The 23,314-nt window shown below is 46.8% G+C and overlaps 1 protein-coding gene across 3 annotated transcripts in view; it reads right to left on the reverse strand.

Moving 5' to 3' along the window:
• Positions 1–23,314, reverse strand: part of LOC138266004 (poly(ADP-ribose) glycohydrolase-like) — a 441,110-nt gene that overhangs the window by 143,711 nt on the left and 274,085 nt on the right. For all 3 annotated transcript variants that reach the window (XM_069214272.1, XM_069214273.1, XM_069214274.1), the window contains 3 exons: positions 21,254–21,332; positions 20,793–20,901; positions 19,425–19,530 (listed from right to left, as the gene is read on the reverse strand). In XM_069214272.1, the coding sequence (XP_069070373.1) occupies positions 19,425–19,530; positions 20,793–20,901; positions 21,254–21,332 (294 nt within the window). The remainder of the gene's footprint in view (positions 1–19,424; positions 19,531–20,792; positions 20,902–21,253; positions 21,333–23,314) is intronic.

Raw genomic sequence — 23,314 nt, forward strand, 5'->3', positions numbered from 1 at the left:
ATGCCTTGTTTAGAGATTGGATTTCCTATGTGTGGTTTTTGAAAAGCTATGAACAGTTGTTTTGTTTTCCTGATTAGCTTTGTTCTGTCAATGTAATACATTAGTGCTCTTTTGATGTCTAATGTATGTAGTGCCCTTTCAGCCACAGAATTTGGTTGTGGGAAGAACACTGGCAATTCTACTGTTTGATTTAAATGGAATGGTGAGATTACCTTTGGCAGAAATTTTGGATTTGTTCTTAGAACTATTTTATTGTTGTGTATTTGAATAAATGGTTCTTGTATGGTAAATGCCTGTATTTCACTTACTCTTCTGAGGGATGTGATTGCAATGAGAAATGCGACCTTCCAGGTTAGATATTGCATTTCACAGGAATGCATGGGTTCGAAAGGTGGACCCATGAGTCTTGTTAAGACGATGTTAAGATTCCATGAAGGAACTGGTGGTGTTCTTGGTGATATAATTCTTTTTAGCCCTTCCATGAATGCTTTAATAACTGGTATTCTAAATAGAGACGATGAATGAGTAGTTTGTAGGTAAGCAGATATTGCTGCGAGGTGTATTTTTATAGATGAAAAAGCGAGATTTGCTTTTTGCAAATGTAGTAAGTATCCTACTATGTCTTTAGTAGAGGCATGTAATGGTTGTATTTGATTGGCATGGCAGTAGTAAACAAATCTTTTCCACTTAGATGCATAGCAGTGTCTAGTGGAAGGTTTTCTAGCTTGTTTTATGACCTCCATGCATTCTTGTGTGAGGTCTAAGTGTCCGAATTCTAGGATTTCAGGAGCCAAATTGCCAGATTCAATGATGCTGGGTTTGGATGCCTGATCTGTTGTTTGTGTTGTGTTAACAGATCTGGCCTGTTGGGTAGTTTGACATGCGGTACTAGTGAAAGGTCTAGTAGAGTTGTATACCAAGGTTGTCTTGCCCATGTGGGTGCTATCAGTATGAGTTTGAGTTGGTTTTGACTCAACTTGTTTACTAGATATGGAAGGAGAGGGAGAGGGGGAAAAGCGTACGCAAATATCCCTGACCAACTCATCCATAGAGCATTGCCTTGTGATTCGCGGTGTGGGTACCTGGATGCGAAGTTTTGGCATTTTGAGTTTTGTTTTGTTGCGAACAAATCTATCTGGGGTGTTCCCCAAATTTGAAAGTACTTGTTCAGAACTTGGGGGTGAATTTCCCATTCGTGGACTTGTTGGTGGTCTCGCAAAAGGTAGTCTGCTAGTTGGTTTTGTATTCCTGGAATAAATTGTGCTATTAGGCGAATGTTGTTGTGAATCGCCCACTGCCAAATTTTTTGTGTTAGGAGGCACAATTGTGTTGAGTGTGTTCCTCCTTGTTTGTTTAAATAATACATTGTTGTCATGTTGTCTGTTTTGACAAGAATGTATTTGTGTGTTATTATGGGTTGGAAGGCTTTTAATGCTAGAAATACTGCTAACAGTTCTAGGTAATTGATATGAAATTTAGTTTCGTGTATACCCCATTGTCCTTGAATGCTGTGGTGATTGAGGTGTGCTCCCCACCCTGTCATGGAAGCATCTGTTGTTATAACGTATTGAGGCACTGGGTCCTGAAATGTCCGCCCTTTGTTTAAATTTTTGCTGTAACACCATAGAAGCGAGAGGTATGTTTTGCGGTCTACCAACACCAGATCTTGAAGTTGACCCTGTGCCTGTGACCATTGTGATGCTAGACACTGTTGTAAGGGTCGCATGTGTAGTCTTGCGTTTGGGACAATGGCTATGCATGATGACATCATGCCTAGAAGTTTTAGCACAAATTTTGCTTGTATCTTTTGGTTTGGAAACATAGCACTTATTACCTTGTGGAATGCCTGCACTCTTTGTGGACTTGGAGTGGCAATTCCTTTTGAAGTGTTGATGGTTGCTCCTAGATATTGTTGTGTTTGACACGGTTCTAGGTGTGATTTTGTATAGTTGATGGAAAACCCCAGTTTGTGAAGGGTTTGTATGACAAATGTGGTGTCGTTTGCGCATTTTTTTACTGTGTTGGTCTTGATTAGCCAATCGTCTAGGTAAGGGAACACATGTATCTGTTGTCTCCTGATGTGTGCTGCTACTACTGCTAGACATTTTGTGAACACTCTTGGTGCAGTTGTTATTCCGAATGGCAACACCTTGAATTGGTAATGTATTCCTTTGAATACGAACCGTAGGTACTTTCTGTGAGAAGGGTGTATTGGTATATGAAAGTACGCATCCTTTAGGTCTAATGTGGTCATGTAATCTTGCTGTTTGAGCAGTGGAATGATGTCTTGTAGTGTGACCATGTGAAAATGGTCCGATATGATGTAGGTATTTAGTGTCCTGAGATCTAATATTGGTCTTAATGTTTTGTCTTTTTTTGGAATTAGAAAGTACAGGGAGTAAACTCCTGTGTTTTTTTGTTGTACTGGTACGAACTCTATTGCATCCTTTTGCAGTAGTGCTTGAACTTCTAGTCCTAAAAGTTCTAAATGTTGTGGTGACATTTTGCGTGTTTTGGGGGGGATGTTTGGTGGGAAGTTGTGGAATTCTATGCAATAGCCATGTTGGATTATTGCTAATACCCAATTGTCTGTTGTAATCTGTTGCCAAGATTGGTAGAATTGGCTTAGTCTTCCCCCCACTGGTGTTGAGTGAAGGGGTTGCGTGACTTGAAAGTCACTGTTTAGGTGGAGGTGTTTTTGGAGTCTGGAATCTTCCCCTACTCCTTGGGAATTGACCCCCCCTATATCCCCTGAAACCTCCCCTTTGGAAGGAACCCTGATATGGTGTGGTTCTTGTTTGTTGGCTGGTGGTGTCTGTGGGTTGGCCACGAAACCCCCCTCTAAATGGAGTTTTTCTGAAAGAGCCTCTGCTCTGCGGGGAGTAGAGTGCGCCCATGGCCTTGGCCGTGTCTGTGTCCTTTTTAAGTTTTTCAATGGCTGTATCCACTTCAGGGCCAAAAAGTTGTTTTTCGTTGAAGGGCATATTAAGGACAGCCTGCTGGATTTCAGGTTTGAAGCCTGAAGTGCGGAGCCAAGCGTGTCTCCTTATGGGGACAGCAGTGTTGACTGTTCTCGCTGCAGTATCGGCTGCGTCCAGTGAAGAGCGGATTTGATTGTTTGAGATCGTTTGTCCCTCTTCAACTATTTGCTGCGCCCTTTTTTGGTATTCTTGGGGAAGATGGTCTACGAGAAGTTGCATCTCATCCCAGTGAGCGCGGTCATATCTGGCCAGCAGCGCTTGAGAATTTGCGATGCGCCACTGGTTGGCTGCCTGTGATGCTACTCTTTTCCCTGCCGCATCAAATTTTCTGCTTTCTTTGTCCGGAGGTGGGGCGTCACCAGATGTATGGGAATTTGCTCTTTTGCGAGCTGCCCCTACTACTACGGAGTCAGTTGGTAACTGCGAAGTAATAAACTCTGGATCTGTGGGTGGTGGTTTGTATTTTTTATCCACCCTTGGGGTGATGGCTCTTGATTTTACGGGCTCTTCAAAAATTTGTTTTGCGTGCCGTAACATCCCCGGTAGCATTGGGAGACATTGATATTGGCTATGTGTAGCCGAGAGGGTGTTAAATAAAAAATCATCCTCTATAGGATCTGAATGCAGTTGGACATTGTGGAATTCTGCAGCCCTAGCCACCAGTTGTGAGTATGAGGTACTGTCCTCTGGCGGTGACGGCTTTGTGGGGTATGAATCTGGATCATTGTCCGGCACTGGGGTGTCGTATAGGTCCCAAGCGTCTTGATCCTGATCATCTTGACTTATGGTAGTTTGCGCTGGTGAGTGCATTTGTGGCGGTGTTTGTGCCGGCGATGCCTGTTGTAGTGGAGAGGGCGGAGGCGTGACTTTTTTGACCACTTTGGCTTGTGGTTGTGCGTCATCCTTGAGGAGACTGATCCTTCTTTTCCTCATTATTGGGGGAAGGGTTGATATCTTCCCTGTGTCTTGCTGGATGTACAGTCTCTTTTGTGTGTAGTCTGATTCTACACTTTGGAGCTCTTGTCCAAATCTGTGCATCTGGCCACTTATTCCTTGTTCCTCTGAGTAGGATGAAGGTGTGGTATTTTTCGGCGCCGAGAGAGAATCTTTTTTCGGTTTCGGCACCGACAGAATTTTTGTTCCTTTCGGCATGGATTCTCGGTGCCGTTGTTTTTCGGTGCCGGTATCTTGTCTTTGTCTCTCGGAGCCGCTTTCTCGGCTCCGAGGTTGCTCCATGGCGGTCCCTCGACCGGAGTCGGGTGTCTTCGCTATGGGCGTGCCCTTTTTCGGCGCCTTCGACGGGTCGCCTGTTTTATGGGTCGAGCCATGGCCTGTTGGCAGTGGCGTCCCCTGGGCTTTCGTTTTGTCGATGGTTTTACTTTTCGACGTCTTACTCACAGTTTGTTGCTGTTGTTCGACGTCGGAGTCTCCGGATTCTGATTCCGGAACCGAGAATGTTTCCTTTTCGTCGTCGAAACGTTGTTTTGTCGGCGTGGACGCCATTTGTAGACGCCTGGCTCTTCGGTCCCGGAGTGTTTTTCTGGACCGGAAGGCTCGACAGGCCTCACAGGTATCCTCCTTGTGCTCGGGGGACAAGCACAAGTTACAGACCAAGTGCTGATCTGTATAAGGATACTTACTGTGACATTTTGGGCAGAAACGGAACGGGGTCCGTTCCATCGGCTTCGATGTAGCACGCGGTCGGGCCGACCAGGCCCCGATGGGGGAATCGAAGCTACCCCAAAGTCTTCCGATGATCGGTGTCGATGTACCTAACTATCCCGATACCGAACGGAACAATACCGACGCTTTCTTCCGAGATTCTGACTAACTTTCCGAACCGAAACACGGAGCGAAAAGGAATACGTCCGAACCCGACAGCGGAAAAAAACAATCTAAGATTGTAAGGAAATGCCTCCTTGGCATGGTTGCCCCCTGACTTTTTGCCTTTGCTGATGCTATGTTTACAATTGAAAGTGTGCTGAGGCCTGCTAACCAGGCCCCAGCACCAGTGTTCTTTCCCTAACCTGTACTTTTGTATCCACAATTGGCAGACCCTGGCATCCAGATAAGTCCCTTGTAACTGGTACTTCTAGTACCAAGGGCCCTGATGCCAAGGAAGGTCTCTAAGGGCTGCAGCATGTCTTATGCCACCCGGGAGACCTCTCACTCAGCACAGACACTCTGCTTGCCAGCTTGTGTGTGCTAGTGAGGACAAAACGAGTAAGTCGACATGGCACTCCCCTCAGGGTGCCATGCCAGCCTCTCACTGCCTATGCAGTATAGGTAAGACACCCCTCTAGCAGGCCTTACAGCCCTAAGGCAGGGTGCACTATACCATAGGTGAGGGTACCAGTGCATGAGCATGGTACCCCTACAGTGTCTAAACAAAACCTTAGACATTGTAAGTGCAGGGTAGCCATAAGAGTATATGGTCTGGGAGTTTGTCAAACACGAACTCCACAGCACCATAATGGCTACACTGAAAACTGGGAAGTTTGGTATCAAACTTCTCAGCACAATAAATGCACACTGATGCCAGTGTACATTTTATTGTAAAATACACCCCAGAGGGCACCTTAGAGGTGCCCCCTGAAACTTAACCGACTATCTGTGTAGGCTGACTAGTTTTAGCAGCCTGCCACAAACCGAGACATGTTGCTGGCCCCATGGGGAGAGTGCCTTTGTCACTCTGAGGCCAGTAACAAAGCCTGCACTGGGTGGAGATGCTAACACCTCCCCCAGGCAGGAATTGTCACACCTGGCGGTGAGCCTCAAAGGCTCACCTCCTTTGTGCCAACCCAGCAGGACACTCCAGCTAGTGGAGTTGCCCGCCCCCTCCGGCCAGGCCCCACTTTTGGCGGCAAGGCCGGAGAAAATAATGAGAAAAACAAGGAGGAGTCACTGACCAGTCAGGACAGCCCCTAAGGTGTCCTGAGCTGAGGTGACTCTAACTTTTAGAAATCCCCCATCTTGCAGATGGAGGATTCCCCCAATAGGGTTAGGAATGTGACCCCCTCCCCTTGGGAGGAGGCACAAAGAGGGTGTACCCACCCTCAGGGCTAGTAGCCATTGGCTACTAACCCCCCAGACCTAAACACGCCCTTAAATTTAGTATTTAAGGGCTACCCTGAACCCTAGAAAATTAGATTCCTGCAACTACAAGAAGAAGGACTGCCTAGCTGAAAACCCCTGCAGAGGAAGACCAGAAGACGACAACTGCCTTGGCTCCAGAAACTCACCGGCCTGTCTCCTGCCTTCCAAAGATCCTGCTCCAGCGACGCCTTCCAAAGGGACCAGCGACCTCGACATCCTCTGAGGACTGCCCCTGCTTCGAAAAGACAAGAAACTCCCGAGGACAGCGGACCTGCTCCAAGAAAGGCTGCAACTTTGTTTCCAGCAGCCTTGAAAGAACCCTGCAAGCTCCCCGCAAGAAGCGTGAGACTTGCAACACTGCACCCGGCGACCCCGACTCGGCTGGTGGAGATCCAACACCTCAGGAGGGACCCCAGGACTACTCTGATACTGTGAGTACCAAAACCTGTCCCCCCTGAGCCCCCACAGCACCGCCTGCAGAGGGAATCCCGAGGCTTCCCCTGACCGCGACTCTTTGAATCCAAAGTCCCGACGCCTGGGAGAGACCCTGCACCCGCAGCCCCCAGGACCTGAAGGACCGGACTTTCACTGGAGAAGTGACCCCCAGGAGTCCCTCTCCCTTGCCCAAGTGGAGGTTTCCCCGAGGAACCCCCCCCTTGCCTGCCTGCAGCGCTGACGAGATCCCGAGATCTCTCCTAGACTAACATTGCGAACCCGACGCCTGTTTCCACACTGCACCCGGCCGCCCCCGCGCCGCTGAGGGTGAAATTTCTGTGTGGGCTTGTGTCCCCCCCGGTGCCCTACAAAACCCCCCTGGTCTGCCCTCCGAAGACGCGGGTACTTACCTGCAAGCAGACCGGAACCGGGGCACCCCCTTCTCTCCATTCTAGCCTAGGTGTTTTGGGCACCACTTTGAACTCTGCACCTGACCGGCCCTGAGCTGCTGGTGTGGTGACTTTGGGGTTGCTCTGAACCCCCAACGGTGGGCTACCTTGGACCAAGAACTAAGCCCTGTAAGTGTCTTACTTACCTGGTTAACCTAACAAATACTTACCTCCCCTAGGAACTGTGAAAATTGCACTGTGTCCACTTTTAAAACAGCTATTTGTGAATAACTTGAAAAGTATACATGCAATTTTGATGATTTGAAGTTCCTAAAGTACTTACCTGCAATACCTTTCGAATGAGATATTACATGTAGAATTTGAACCTGTGGTTCTTAAAATAAACTAAGAAAAGATATTTTTCTATATAAAAACCTATTGGCTGGATTTGTCTCTGAGTGTGTGTACCTCATTTATTGTCTATGTGTATGTACAACAAATGCTTAACACTACTCCTTGGATAAGCCTACTGCTCGACCACACTACCACAAAATAGAGCATTAGTATTATCTATTTTTACCACTATTTTACCTCTAAGGGGAACCCTTGGACTCTGTGCATGCTATTCCTTACTTTGAAATAGCACATACAGAGCCAACTTCCTACATTGGTGGATCAGCGGTGGGGTACAAGACTTTGCATTTGCTGGACTACTCAGCCAATACCTGATCACACGACAAATTCCAAAATTGTCATTAGAAATTCATTTTTGCAATTTAAAATTTTTCTAAATTCTTAAAAAGTCCTGCTAGGGCCTTGTGTGTTAAGTCCCTGTTTAGCATTGTCTTTTAGAGTTTAAAAGTTTGTTAAAGGTTTGAAATTAGATTCTAGAAACAGTTTTAGATTCTTTAAAAAGTCTTCCAACTTTTAGCAAAATAATGTCTGATACAGAGATGAATGTGGTGGAACTCGACACCACACCTTACCTCCATCTTAAGATGAGGGAGCTAAGGTCTCTCTGTAATATCAAAAAAATAACCATTGGCTCCAGACCTACCAAAATTCAGCTCCAGGAGCTGTTGGCAGAGTTTGAAAAAGCCAACCCCTCTGATGATGACCTCACAGAGGAAGAAATTAGTGACTTGGAGGCCAATGTCCCTCCTCCAGTCCTAAATAGGGAGAACAGGACCCCTCAAGTCCTGTCTCCAACTGTGTTAGTCAGAAATAGTGAGTCCCTCACAGGAGGGTCCCACATTTCTGAAATCACTGAGGATGCTCTCAGTGAAGATGACCTCCTGTTAGCCAGGATGGCCAAAAGATTGGCTTTAGAGAGACAGCTCCTAGCCATAGAAAGGGAAAGACAAGAGATGGGCCTAGGACCCATCAATGGTGGCAGCAATATAAATAGGGTCAGAGATTCTCCTGACATGTTAAAAATCCCCAAAGGGATTGTGACAAAATTTGAAGATGGTGATGACATCACCAAGTGGTTCACAGCTTTTGAGAGGGCTTGTGTAACCAGAAAAGTGAACAGATCTCACTGGGGTGCTCTCCTTTGGGAAATGTTCACTGGAAAGTGTAGGGATAGACTCCTCACACTCTCTGGAAAAGATGCAGAATCTTATGACCTCATGAAGGGTACCCTGATTGAGGGCTTTGGATTCTCCACTGAGGAGTACAGGATTAGATTCAGGGGGGCTCAAAAATCCTCGAGCCAGACCTGGGTTGACTTTGTTGACTACTCAGTGAAAACACTAGATGGTTGGATTCAAGGCAGTGGTGTAAGTAATTATGATGGGCTGTACAATTTATTTGTGAAAGAACACCTGTTAAGTAATTGTTTCAATGATAAACTGCATCAGCATCTGGTAGACCTAGGACCAATTTCTCCCCAAGAATTGGGAAAGAAGGCGGACCATTGGGTCAAGACAAGGGTGTCCAAGACTTCAACAGGGGGTGACCAAAAGAAAGGGGTCACAAAGACTCCCCAGGGGAAGGGTGATGAGACAACCAAAACTAAAAATAGTAAAGAGTCTTCTACAGGCCCCCAAAAACCTGCACAGGAGGGTGGGCCCAGAGCCTCTTCACAAAACAATGGGTACAAGGGTAAAAACTTTGATCCCAAAAAGGCCTGGTGTCATAGCTGTAAACAGCATGGACACCAAACTGGAGACAAGGCCTGTCCCAAGAAAGGTTCCACTCCAAACTCCCATCCAGGTAACACTGGTATGGCTAGTCTCCAAGTGGGATCAACAGTGTGCCCAGAGCAAATCAGGGTCCACACTGAAGCTATTCTAGTTTCTGAGGGTGGGGTGGATTTAGCCACACTAGCTGTCTGGCCGCCTAACATGCAAAAATACAGACAGCAACTCTTAATTAATGGGACTAGAATAGAGGGCCTGAGGGATACAGGTGCCAGTGTCACCATGGTGACAGAGAAACTGGTTTCCCCCGGCCAATACCTGACTGGAAAAACTTACACAGTCACCAACGCTGACAATCAGAGAAAAGTACATCCCATGGCAATGGTTACTTTAGAATGGGGAGGGGTCAATGGCCTGAAACAGGTGGTGGTCTCCTCAAATATCCCAGTGGACTGTCTGCTTGGAAATGACCTGGAGTCCTCAGCATGGGCTGAGGTAGAACTAAAAACCCATGCAGCAATGCTGGGTATCCCTGAACTGGTGTGTGTGAAAACAAGAGCACAATGCAAGGCACAGGGTGAACAAGTAGAGCTGGAGTCTGGAAGAATGGCCCAGCCTACCAAGAGAACAGGAAAGTCAGTTGGGAAACCAACTACAACACAGCAAAAGAAAGGGAACCTCTCTTCTCAGGAAGAAGTTCTGCCCTCTGAGGGAACTGAGCCTTTGGAGCTTGAACCTTATCAGGTTGAGCTCTTAGGCCCAGGGGGACCCTCAAGGGAGGAGCTGTGTAAGGGACAAGAAACCTGTCCCTCTCTTGAAGGCCTTAGGCAGCAAGCTGCTGAAGAGTCCAAAGGCAAGAAAAATGGAACGCATAGGGTCTATTGGGAAGATGGACTCCTGTACACTGAGGCCAGAGACCCCAAACCTGGTGCCACTAGGAGAGTGGTAGTGCCTCAGCTGTTCAGGAAGTTCATACTAACATTGGCCCATGACATTCCCCTTGCTGGACATTTGGGACAAACCAAGACGTGGGAGAGGTTAGTCAACCACTTCTACTGGCCCAATATGTCCAACATGGTTAAGGAGTTTTGCCTCTCCTGCCCCACCTGTCAAGCCAGTGGTAAGACAGGTGGACATCCAAAGGCCCCCCTCATTCCACTTCCAGTGGTGGGGGTTCCCTTTGAAAGAGTGGGTGTGGACATAGTTGGTCCACTAGAACCTCCCACAGCCTCAGGAAATATGTATATCCTGGTAGTAGTGGATCATGCTACCAGGTATCCTGAAGCTATTCCCCTTAGGTCGACTACTGCCCCTGCAGTAGCCAAGGCCCTCATTGGTATCTTTACCAGAGTGGGTTTCCCTAAGGAGGTGGTGTCTGACAGAGGTACCAACTTCATGTCAGCATACCTAAAGCACATGTGGAATGAGTGTGGAGTGACTTATAAATTCACTACACCATACCATCCACAAACTAATGGCTTGGTTGAGAGATTCAACAAGACATTAAAAGGCATGATCATGGGGCTCCCAGAAAAACTCAAAAGGAGATGGGATGTCCTCTTGCCATGTCTGCTTTTCGCTTACAGAGAGGTGCCACAGAAGGGAGTAGGATTCTCACCCTTTGAACTTCTGTTTGGTCATCCTGTAAGGGGACCACTTGCCCTTGTTAAAGAAGGCTGGGAGAGACCTCTCCATGAGCCTAAACAGGACATAGTGGACTATGTACTTGGCCTTCGCTCTAGAATGGCAGAGTACATGGAAAAGGCAACCAAAAACCTTGAGGCCAGCCAACAGCTCCAGAAGTTTTGGTATGACCAAAAGGCTGCACTGGTTGAGTTCCAACCAGGGCAGAAAGTCTGGGTTCTGGAGCCTGTGGCTCCCAGGGCACTCCAGGACAAATGGAGTGGCCCTTACCCAGTGCTAGAAAGGAAGAGTCAGGTCACCTACCTGGTGGACCTGGGCACAAGCAGGAGCCCCAAGAGGGTGATCCATGTGAACCGCCTTAAACTCTTCCATGACAGGGCTGATGTGAATCTGTTGATGGTAACAGATGAGGATCAGGAGGCAGAGAGTGAACCTCTCCCTGATCTTCTGTCATCAGACCCAAAAGATGGCACAGTAGATGGAGTGATCTACTCAGACACCCTCTCTGGCCAACAGCAAGCTGATTGTAGGAGAGTCCTACAACAGTTTCCTGAACTCTTCTCCTTAACCCCTGGTCAGACACACCTGTGTACCCATGATGTGGACACAGGAGACAGCATGCCTGTCAAGAACAAAATCTTTAGACAATCTGACCATGTTAAGGAAAGCATCAAGGTGGAAGTCCACAAGATGCTGGAATTGGGAGTAATTGAGCGCTCTGACAGCCCCTGGGCTAGCCCAGTGGTCTTAGTCCCCAAACCTCACACCAAAGATGGCAAGAAAGAGATGAGGTTTTGTGTGGACTACAGAGGGCTCAATTCTGTCACCAAGACAGATGCTCATCCAATTCCAAGAGCTGATGAGCTCATAGATAAATTAGGTGCTGCCAAATTCTTAAGTACCTTTGACTTGACAGCAGGGTACTGGCAAATAAAAATGGCACCTGGAGCAAAAGAGAAAACAGCATTCTCCACACCTGATGGGCATTATCAGTTTACTGTTATGCCCTTTGGTTTAAAGAATGCCCCTGCCACCTTCCAAAGGTTGGTGAATCAAGTCCTTGCTGGCTTGGAGTCCTTTAGCACAGCTTATCTTGATGATATTGCTGTCTTTAGCTCCACCTGGCAGGATCACCTGGTCCACCTGAAGAAGGTTTTGAAGGCTCTGCAATCTGCAGGCCTCTCTATCAAGGCATCCAAATGCCAGATAGGGCAGGGAACTGTGGTTTACTTGGGACACCTTGTAGGTGGAGGCCAAGTTCAGCCACTCCAACCCAAGATCCAGACTATTCTGGACTGGGTAGCTCCAAAAACCCAGACTCAAGTCAGGGCATTCTTTGGCTTGACTGGGTATTACAGGAGGTTTGTGAAGGGATATGGATCCATTGTGACAGCCCTCACTGAACTCACCTCCAAGAAAATGCCCAAGAAAGTGAACTGGACTGTGGAATGCCAACAGGCCTTTGACACCCTGAAACAGGCAATGTGCTCAGCACCAGTTCTCAAAGCTCCAGATTATTCTAAGCAGTTCATTGTGCAAACTGATGCCTCTGAACATTGGATAGGGGCAGTTTTGTCCCAAACAAATGATGATGGCCTTGACCAGCCTGTTGCTTTCATTAGCAGGAGGTTACTCCCCAGGGAGCAGCGTTGGAGTGCCATTGAGAGGGAGGCCTTTGCTGTGGTTTGGTCCCTGAAGAAGCTGAGACCATACCTCTTTGGGACTCACTTCCTAGTTCAGACTGACCACAGACCTCTCAAATGGCTGATGCAAATGAAAGGTGAAAATCCTAAACTGTTGAGGTGGTCCATCTCCCTACAGGGAATGGACTTTATAGTGGAACACAGACCTGGGACTGCCCATGCCAATGCAGATGGCCTTTCCAGGTTCTTCCACTTAGAAAATGAAGACTCTCTTGGGAAAGGTTAGTCTCATCCTCTTTCGTTTGGGGGGGGGTTGTGTAAGGAAATGCCTCCTTGGCATGGTTGCCCCCTGACTTTTTGCCTTTGCTGATGCTATGTTTACAATTGAAAGTGTGCTGAGGCCTGCTAACCAGGCCCCAGCACCAGTGTTCTTTCCCTAACCTGTACTTTTGTATCCACAATTGGCAGACCCTGGCATCCAGATAAGTCCCTTGTAACTGGTACTTCTAGTACCAAGGGCCCTGATGCCAAGGAAGGTCTCTAAGGGCTGCAGCATGTCTTATGCCACCCGGGAGACCTCTCACTCAGCACAGACACTCTGCTTGCCAGCTTGTGTGTGCTAGTGAGGACAAAACGAGTAAGTCGACATGGCACTCCCCTCAGGGTGCCATGCCAGCCTCTCACTGCCTATGCAGTATAGGTAAGACACCCCTCTAGCAGGCCTTACAGCCCTAAGGCAGGGTGCACTATACCATAGGTGAGGGTACCAGTGCATGAGCATGGTACCCCTACAGTGTCTAAACAAAACCTTAGACATTGTAAGTGCAGGGTAGCCATAAGAGTATATGGTCTGGGAGTTTGTCAAACACGAACTCCACAGCACCATAATGGCTACACTGAAAACTGGGAAGTTTGGTATCAAACTTCTCAGCACAATAAATGCACACTGATGCCAGTGTACATTTTATTGTAAAATACACCCCAGAGGGCACCTTAGAGGTGCCCCCTGAAACTTAACCGACTATCTGTGTAGGCTGACTAGTTTTAGCAGCCTGCCACAAACCGAGACATGTTGCTGGCCCCATGGGGAGAGTGCCTTTGTCACTCTGAGGCCAGTAACAAAGCCTGCACTGGGTGGAGATGCTAACACCTCCCCCAGGCAGGAATTGTCACACCTGGCGGTGAGCCTCAAAGGCTCACCTCCTTTGTGCCAACCCAGCAGGACACTCCAGCTAGTGGAGTTGCCCGCCCCCTCCGGCCAGGCCCCACTTTTGGCGGCAAGGCCGGAGAAAATAATGAGAAAAACAAGGAGTCACTGACCAGTCAGGACAGCCCCTAAGGTGTCCTGAGCTGAGGTGACTCTAACTTTTAGAAATCCCCCATCTTGCAGATGGAGGATTCCCCCAATAGGGTTAGGAATGTGACCCCCTCCCCTTGGGAGGAGGCACAAAGAGGGTGTACCCACCCTCAGGGCTAGTAGCCATTGGCTACTAACCCCCCAGACCTAAACACGCCCTTAAATTTAGTATTTAAGGGCTACCCTGAACCCTAGAAAATTAGATTCCTGCAACTACAAGAAGAAGGACTGCCTAGCTGAAAACCCCTGCAGAGGAAGACCAGAAGACGACAACTGCCTTGGCTCCAGAAACTCACCGGCCTGTCTCCTGCCTTCCAAAGATCCTGCTCCAGCGACGCCTTCCAAAGGGACCAGCGACCTCGACATCCTCTGAGGACTGCCCCTGCTTCGAAAAGACAAGAAACTCCCGAGGACAGCGGACCTGCTCCAAGAAAGGCTGCAACTTTGTTTCCAGCAGCCTTGAAAGAACCCTGCAAGCTCCCCGCAAGAAGCGTGAGACTTGCAACACTGCACCCGGCGACCCCGACTCGGCTGGTGGAGATCCAACACCTCAGGAGGGACCCCAGGACTACTCTGATACTGTGAGTACCAAAACCTGTCCCCCCTGAGCCCCCACAGCACCGCCTGCAGAGGGAATCCCGAGGCTTCCCCTGACCGCGACTCTTTGAATCCAAAGTCCCGACGCCTGGGAGAGACCCTGCACCCGCAGCCCCCAGGACCTGAAGGACCGGACTTTCACTGGAGAAGTGACCCCCAGGAGTCCCTCTCCCTTGCCCAAGTGGAGGTTTCCCCGAGGAACCCCCCCCTTGCCTGCCTGCAGCGCTGACGAGATCCCGAGATCTCTCCTAGACTAACATTGCGAACCCGACGCCTGTTTCCACACTGCACCCGGCCGCCCCCGCGCCGCTGAGGGTGAAATTTCTGTGTGGGCTTGTGTCCCCCCCGGTGCCCTACAAAACCCCCCTGGTCTGCCCTCCGAAGACGCGGGTACTTACCTGCAAGCAGACCGGAACCGGGGCACCCCCTTCTCTCCATTCTAGCCTATGTGTTTTGGGCACCACTTTGAACTCTGCACCTGACCGGCCCTGAGCTGCTGGTGTGGTGACTTTGGGGTTGCTCTGAACCCCCAACGGTGGGCTACCTTGGACCAAGAACTAAGCCCTGTAAGTGTCTTACTTACCTGGTTAACCTAACAAATACTTACCTCCCCTAGGAACTGTGAAAATTGCACTAAGTGTCCACTTTTAAAACAGCTATTTGTGAATAACTTGAAAAGTATACATGCAATTTTGATGATTTGAAGTTCCTAAAGTACTTACCTGCAATACCTTTCGAATGAGATATTACATGTAGAATTTGAACCTGTGGTTCTTAAAATAAACTAAGAAAAGATATTTTTCTATATAAAAACCTATTGGCTGGATTTGTCTCTGAGTGTGTGTACCTCATTTATTGTCTATGTGTATGTACAACAAATGCTTAACACTACTCCTTGGATAAGCCTACTGCTCGACCACACTACCACAAAATAGAGCATTAGTATTATCTATTTTTACCACTATTTTACCTCTAAGGGGAACCCTTGGACTCTGTGCATGCTATTCCTTACTTTGAAATAGCACATACAGAGCCAACTTCCTACAAAGATGGAGTCGACGCCCATGCGCAATGGAGCCGAAGAGGGAGGAGTCCTTCGGTCCCGTGACCAAAAAGACTTCTTCGAAGAAAAACAACTTGTAATACTCCGAGCCCAACACCAGGCAGCGGACTGTGCCAAACATGTGTATCTGCAGCAACATATGCCATCGAACACGCTTTTTTAACATGGGATTGGTCTTTACAAACTCCTCTCAATTTCAAGTCAGAGAAAGTAAAGTGAATTATGTGACAGTCTTACAGGGGTATAGGGAGTGTGAAAGGAAAGATTGTAGGATGTAAATTGTTTGTAGCACAACAAAATATAAATAACTGTAAATAAACTGTACAAATTCAGCAGAGGAAAAGCAAATATGAAGCACATTGTTTTGTAATTCTGAAGTGTGGTGGGAACAAAAATGTTAATAGGATCAAAACAAATCAGGACACTTTACTTGATGATGCATTAATTATAAATATTTACTAACCCCGGTTTCCACATGTTATCAATTGTGCGCAGTATAGTTTCATCAGTAAAACAGTATGCCTGTGCAAATTTAGTGGACATTTCAATGGCAAATATGCTGTCTGTAAATGATGCTTCAGTTACATTAAAATATCACCCACCTCATTCCATTCATTGCAAAGAGCAAATCTGTATTTTATGTAAATAGCTGAGTACATTAGTAAAGTCAGCCATTACCTGTGCTATAAAAAAATGAAATGTACGTGCGGGGGCGGCTATGGAGAGATGAAGGGCACTTTTGCTGGGTGGTAATGAGGGAATCCGAGGAGGAGGACATGGGAGTGGGAGCACCAATAATGATTGTTGGACTGGGCGCTAGAGGTGCTAAAGGCTGTGACGATTAGTATGTGACAAGGTGTGTTTTTGAGAGTCTTGAAAGAACGTCCTTATTGAGGGAAGAAAGGCAGGTAAGGTGACCTCTACTGTTGCACGTATCACACACACCCACCAGCAATTTTGTGACTGTCTACGTAGGCTAGTGTTTTAGAGCAACAGTTTAGCCAGTAGCAGAGATGGCATCTCGTTGGATGACTGCTGCTCACACCCTCACTCGGGTTATAGAGGACAGCTCTGACATAGGATCAGAGACTTAGACAGCAGATAATTAGACAGCATCTGAGGGATAGGACAATGGCACAGACTCTGGGAGTGATTTTTCAGTTGGAGGAGTCCCATTAGATAACCCCTCTTCCAGTAATTATGAGGGAGGTGATGAGGACAGTCCTGCTGTTCCTTCGCAAGCACAGTCTCTGCTACAGGACAATAGCGGGTTAGCCCTGCCCAGAGAGCAAGTAAATGCGGCGGCAAGCACAGAGAGATAGTGCTCTCTTGGGAGCTCCCCAATTTAGTTCAGCCCCAAATTCCACCCCCCAAATCGTATTGTGGAGACATCAAAATTATCTATCACAAAACAAACTGGTTTTGTAAGGCAGGCTCCTGTGTTTTTGGTCCTGGGTTCGGCGGCCATTTAGGGAAACATACTAAACCCAGACATTTCTGGAAACTAGACATCCGGGGGAGTCCACAGAGGTGTGACTTGGGTGGATTCCCCAAAGTTTTCTTACCCAGACTACCCTGCGGATCTGAAATGTTGAATAAAAACTCAATTTTTTCTTGCATTTCTGTCACACAAACTACAGGAATATGCTGGGATCCACAAAATTCCTACCACCCAGTGATTCCTCACCTGTCCTGATAAAAACACTACCCCACTTGAGTGCCTATACCTAGTGCCTGCGTCAGGAATGGATCACCCAAGGGTCAACAGTTGCCTCATGTAAGGACCAACATTGACTGTTGTGTGATCTATTCCTGTCACGGGCACTAGGCCTACCCACACAAGTGAGGTACCATTTTTATCAGGAGAGTTGGGGGAACGCTGGGTGGAAGGAAATTTGTGGCTCCTCTAAGATTCCAGAACTTTCTATCATCGAAATGTGAGGACAAAGTGTTATTTTGAGGTTTGCAAAGGATTCTGGGTAACAGACCCTGGTGAGAGCCCCACAAGTCACCCCATCTTGGATTCCCCTAGATGTCTAGTTTTAAAAAATACACAGGTTTGGTAGGTTTCCCTAGGAGCCAGCTGAGCTAGAGGCCAAAATCCACGGCTAGGCACTTTGCAAAAAACAGGTCTGTTTTCTTTGGGAAAATGTGATGTGTCCACATTGTGTTTTGAGGCATTTCCTGTCACGGGAACTAGGCCAAACCACAAAAGTGAGGTACCATTTTTATCGGGAGACTTGGGGTGAGCACTGGGTGGAAGGAACTCTGTGGCTCCTTTCAGATTCCAGAACTTTCTATCACCGAAATGTGAGGAAAAAGTGTTTTTCTTTTTGCCAAATATTGAGGTTAGCAAAGGATTCTGGGTAACAGAACCTGGTGAGAGCCCACAAGTCACCCCATCCTGGATTCCCCTAGGTGTCTAGTTTTCAAAAATGCACAGGTTTGGTAGGTTTCCCTAGGTGCCGGCTGAGCTAGAGGCCAAAATCTACAGCTAGGCACTTTGCAAAAAACACGTCTGATTTCAATGTAAAAATGTGATGTGTCCATGCTGCGTTTCCTGTTGCGAGCATTAGGCCTACCCACGCAAGTGAGGTACCATTTTTATTGGGAGACTTAGGGGAACACAGAATAGCAAAACAAGTGTTATTGCCCCTTGTCTTTCTTTACATTTTTTCCTTCCAAATGTAAGACAGTGTGTAAAAAAGACGTAGATTTGAGAAATGGCCTGTAATTCACATGCTAGTATGGGCACTCCGGAATTCAGAGATGTGCAAATAACCACTGCTTCTCAACACCTTATCTTATGCCCATTTTGGAAATACAAAGGTTTTCTTGATACCTATTTTTCACTCTTTATATTTCACCAAATGAATTGCTGTATACCCGGTATAGAATGAAAACCCATTGTAAGGTGCAGCTCATTTATTGGCTCTGGGTACCTATGGATCTTGATGAACCTTCAAGCCCTATATATCCCTGCAACCAGAAGAGTCCAGCAGACATAACGGTATATTGCTTTAAACAATCTGACATTGCAGGAAAAAGTTACAGAGTAAAATGTGGTGAAGATTTGCTGTTTTTTTAGCTCAATTTCAATATTTTTTATTTCAGCTGTTATTTTCTGTAGGAAAACCTTGTAGGATCAACGCAAATGACCCCTTGCTGAATTCAGAATTGTGTCTACTTTTCAGAAATGTTTTCCAGGATCCAGCATTTGTTTCACACCCATTCCTGTCACTAACTCGAAGGAGGCCTGTTGCTGAAAGCTGGTGATTTTAGCACTGCAAACCCTTTGTTGATGCCCTTTTCAGGGAAAAAAAACACAAGCCTTGTTTGGCAGCCCTTTTTTCCAATTTTTTTTTAAAAAAAAACGAAATTTTAGCTGTATTTTGGCTAATTGCTTGGTCTCCTCCAGGGTAACCCACAAACTCTGGGTACTTTTAGAATCCCTAGGATGTTGGATAAAAAGGATGCAAATGTGGCAAGGATAGCTTACGTGGACAAAAGTTATGAAGGCCTAAGTGCAAACTACCCCAAATAGCCAAAAAAGGGCTCAGCCCTGGGGGGGGGACATCTAAGAGGTTAAGGTGAGGATCATCTTGAGACTTAGCTTTATTTGGAGAGCAGTTTCAGCTCCTTGTGTGTGCTTTAGACCATTGTGTGAGCTTGGTGGGGGTGCTCTAAAATGTAGCATCAGTACATGGTAGTAGCGTCAGCATTCTTAGATTTTAAAGAGCATCTTCAAATTGATGAGCCTTCAGGGAGTGCACTTAGTGTTTTCAGGGGCAGTGTCGGCTTGTGTTTTCGTTAGGAAGCAGTATTGTTCTTGGGTCTGGCCATTAAGGTGAGGATCACCTCAAGCCTTGTGCTTTAGGGCTCATTTTAAGCTAACCGTGTGCGTTTTAGGGAGTATAATTAGCACGTGTGAAATTTAAGGGGGAGCTTCAGCTTGGGTGTGCTTTATGATTTATCTAAAAGAGTGGCAAGACTGATCTCTTTTCAAGACTGTTTGCAAACCATCGGTTGGAAATAAGGAGAGAGAAATCTAGAATAAATACATTCCAAGACATACCTTTCATTTTCGGGTGTCCATTAAAGGCTCCACAACCCCAGTTGCCGGTAGCAACAGACACATTTTGTTGTGGCAAAAATGAACCGACCAGGAACCCGCAGTAAGCCTGGAATACCAAAAAGGACAATGAAAAAGCTTACAGAGACCATTATATTACCTCTTGAAATCCCCGAGGTAACAGAGCAAGCTGCCCGATGCTCAGCAATGTATGCTGCTTCTATTAAGACTAAGCTGGCACCCTCATCTAACCTGCATTCTCAACAAGTTTCTAAGCACCGTTTACAGTAAAACATGAATACCTGTGACCCACAGTAGATGAGTGAAATGTAAACGCTTGGCTCTGGCTCCCAGCCTTTTTTCTACCACAAGCAAGGACTACACAAGAACCCCAAAATATTTTGCTAAGGAACGACCGGGTGTTCTGTGTTTGTTTCTAATCAGTTTTTAGGTTTCTGTGGAACCCTTTTCCTACCATTAGTGCCTGGGAACTGAGGATTGATCCAGACAAAATGTGTAAGTAATATTTACTTTTTCGCCATGCCACAGTTATTAATACAGCGCTTCCCTCCGTTTAACCTTTCATGTATGACACAAAAAGGCTGGGAGATACACCGAATGCAGTAAGCAACATAGTCTGTATATAAAATGCACAAACACTGTAAGGAAATGCCAAAGCACACTCGTGCAAAGTTAGTAAAAGTCTGCTAGTCCTGATTGGCATAGAGTTTGTCTGTAATCAAGAAAATCCACATCCAGCAGACAAATGTCTTGCCACTAAGATTACTACAAGTACTAGAGAAGGAGAGATTTTTTAGGACAGAAGATCTCTAAATGGCTTGCATGCCAGTGCTGCTTTACATTTTCCTGCATCAGAATTAACAAATTGACAGGCAGCTGTTGGGTTAAAAGTCCTCTGCATGGCGTGGAAATGTTGCTTGCTAATTCCACGATTCCCAGCATACGCAGCCTGGGAGAGGCATTTGCCACAGAATACTATGTCCAACATCCTCACCCACGGTACAGAGGTACAGGATCCTCACTAACCACGAAATGACGGTCCAGAATCCTCTCTACACTTGCCTAGGTCCAAGATCGTCAGTACACCCTATCCGTCTAGAATTTGTGCCGTACCTGTATAGGTCTAAGTAGGTCTCTAAGTTTTTTTTTTTTGTACCAGGTAGTTCTTTATTGTCTTCTTATGGTACGGTATTTAAATACTTGGAAATACTATTCATGCCTCACAACTCAGCACTCCCTGTAAGGAGCAAGCTTCTCCCACAACATACTAGGTCTGGGATTCTGGCCCATCCTGCTTAGCTCCAGGGTCCCTCACCACAATTTCCTAGACGTTCACGCTGTAACACCTACCTTGTTCAGGTCCCTTTCGATGCTTGCTCTTGTGAACTGATCTCGAGGGTCACGAAATCGAATGGCATCAATGGCAACAATTTCAATGCAGCGTCTTTGCCAATAGTCCCTGCACATATTGAAAATGGGGAGAGACAATGTTACATTTTCTAAGGAAATAAAACTGGACTGTCCCTTCACTCAATATCACAGTTGGATCTTTCGATTCATCTCAACCCAGACCTATAGCATCCCCTATTGTCAGTACATGGACCCCTATACATCTCTACCAAGTAGGGACAACCTTGATTGGAAGCATTTCCTGCTTTTATAGTACTGGTACTCATAACAGTGCTACTCAACTTAGACATTCTGACCGCTATCTGTTCCAGCACGGTCTACGTTGCACACTCCTACCCATACCACCAATCATTATTGCACAGTCCTGCAGAGGCATTCGTTCTCAAAGATTTACGTCTTACCGCGGAGTTTCATCTCTCATGGCTCCTTCACATACAAAATCTCTGCTGTATCCTTGATAGCGGCTATACTGTTCTGCTCCTGTAAAAGATTAAATGTGTGATTATCCTTCATGTAGCTCGCTTCTAGTTCCTGGTCATAGGAACAATATTAACATATGCCAACTACTTATTCCCCATCTCTGTGTGGCGAGTATTCTTGGACCATTCCACCACCCCCAAACTGAAACCCTAGTGTAGCCCTGGATACCCCTCTGGTTCCCTAGTATCACAAGCCCCATTTTGGCGGCTAGGATGCAGATATCTATTTTCTAAGGAAGAGCAGGTGGTGCACAGCTTATGATGTGAAAAGGAGAGGTTATTTCAGTACCTGAAGTGGTGTTCTACAGAGCACTGTGCTGAGGATGCATGCTGCCCCGTCTAAAACCCATGAAAACACACATGAAAACTGTGCCTTCATTTTGTTTTAGAAAAAAGAAAAAAATACACCACACAATAACACTTATCAACTTCTGCTTAAGTACTAATGACTTTATTCCACGGATATCCACTGAATGTGATCAATATTCATTAAATCCTAGAAAAACTCAAATCATGCCAACATATGATCTCAAATGTGGAGGCAAGCACACCCTTCGCTCGCTTCAAGCCCCAGTGACCTCTTGGTAAACTATTAAGAATAAGCTAGTGCCCGTGGTCTGCAGGTTAACCCCCTCTCTCTCTCTCCTAACGGTGGGACTTCTCACCACATGAAGTTTGTGGTAATTTGTAGGTTCTAGCCTTGCAGGCAGTCAGTATCTGACAGTTGCCACCTATTGTGTATCAAGGTAGGGTGTCTCCAAGTATGCTAGTGTAGGAAGCTGGCTCAGTATATGGTGTACACCTAAAGGTGAAGCACCCTGTATTGAGTCCAGGCAATCCTTAGTGATTATGTAGGAGGTTCTAGATAACCAGAGCTCTCAGAGGGGTAGCTGTGGAGAGTAGCTAAGGCTTATACAGGAAGGTGTAAAGCAGTTGCAAATGCCACACAGGTCAGTCAGTGATGTACACACATGAAAGGGCCACACCAATGTTAAAAAAGATTGTATTATTTATTATAACACAAACACTAAACAAACTTTGGTATATGTCCTAACTGGAGATATGAAAATACAGAAATATACTCAGAAACAGGTAAATAAAAGCATAAAACAGCATGGGCCACTATTGGGGGGGTGGGGGTAAACCATATACTAAAAAATGGAATGCGAGAATCACTACCAACCCAAACTACTACACAAGGACCCTTAGGACTGGGAAAGTGTTAAAACACCAAAGGTAAGTAGGCAGTATTCTCCAGGCAACCATGTGAAGTGTTGTAACCCTGGGTCGGTGTCCATTGGATAACGTAGGGAAGTCACGGTTGGAGTTTTAGAGTTTTAGGGCCCATCCCAGAGGACCAGAGGAAACCATTTGGGACAAGGGAGGTCCAAGAGTGCCCCCCACCCGTGAATGCCCAGAGTGCCTACAACAGGGAGCCCAGATACACTGGGTAAAGTTGTGTCGGAACCTCTCATTCAAGTCAATGCAGACCTCGGTTGCCCAGCTGCTGTTGTGACCCGTGGACCAGGTCGGTGGAACCCAGGTGAGGATCCCAGAAGAAGAGGACCTCAGATATGAGGGGACAGAGACCAGACCATCCAGGGGTGCCCAGGTTGTGCAGGGGGCAATGCCCACCCTTCTTGGAGATGCTTCCCTGTTGGGACAGTGGTCAAAGAAGTGCAGCTGTGGAGTCCAGGCGATGCTGGAAGATTCCATGAGTCATCCATGAGCTGTCCCAAGCTGGTCCTCGGACTGCAGAGGGGTCAGTGGTCAGCAGGATCACCAACAAGCCTTGGCAAATGCAAGAAAGCATTCCACAGAGTGCTGCAGAATTTTGGGTTCCAGTAAGGTCCAGGAGACTCTACCTATGCAAGTACGTTAGGGCCAGCACCCAGCAAGCAAGAGAGCCAGAAGGAATGGTTGGAGCCCACAGCAGGACCCTCTAGCAGCAGGCACAGGAGTCTCAAGGAGGCCTCAGCAGCA

This window comes from Pleurodeles waltl, chromosome 11 (assembly GCF_031143425.1).
Source record: "Pleurodeles waltl isolate 20211129_DDA chromosome 11, aPleWal1.hap1.20221129, whole genome shotgun sequence".
In the NCBI taxonomy this organism is placed as follows: domain Eukaryota; kingdom Metazoa; phylum Chordata; class Amphibia; order Caudata; family Salamandridae; genus Pleurodeles; species Pleurodeles waltl.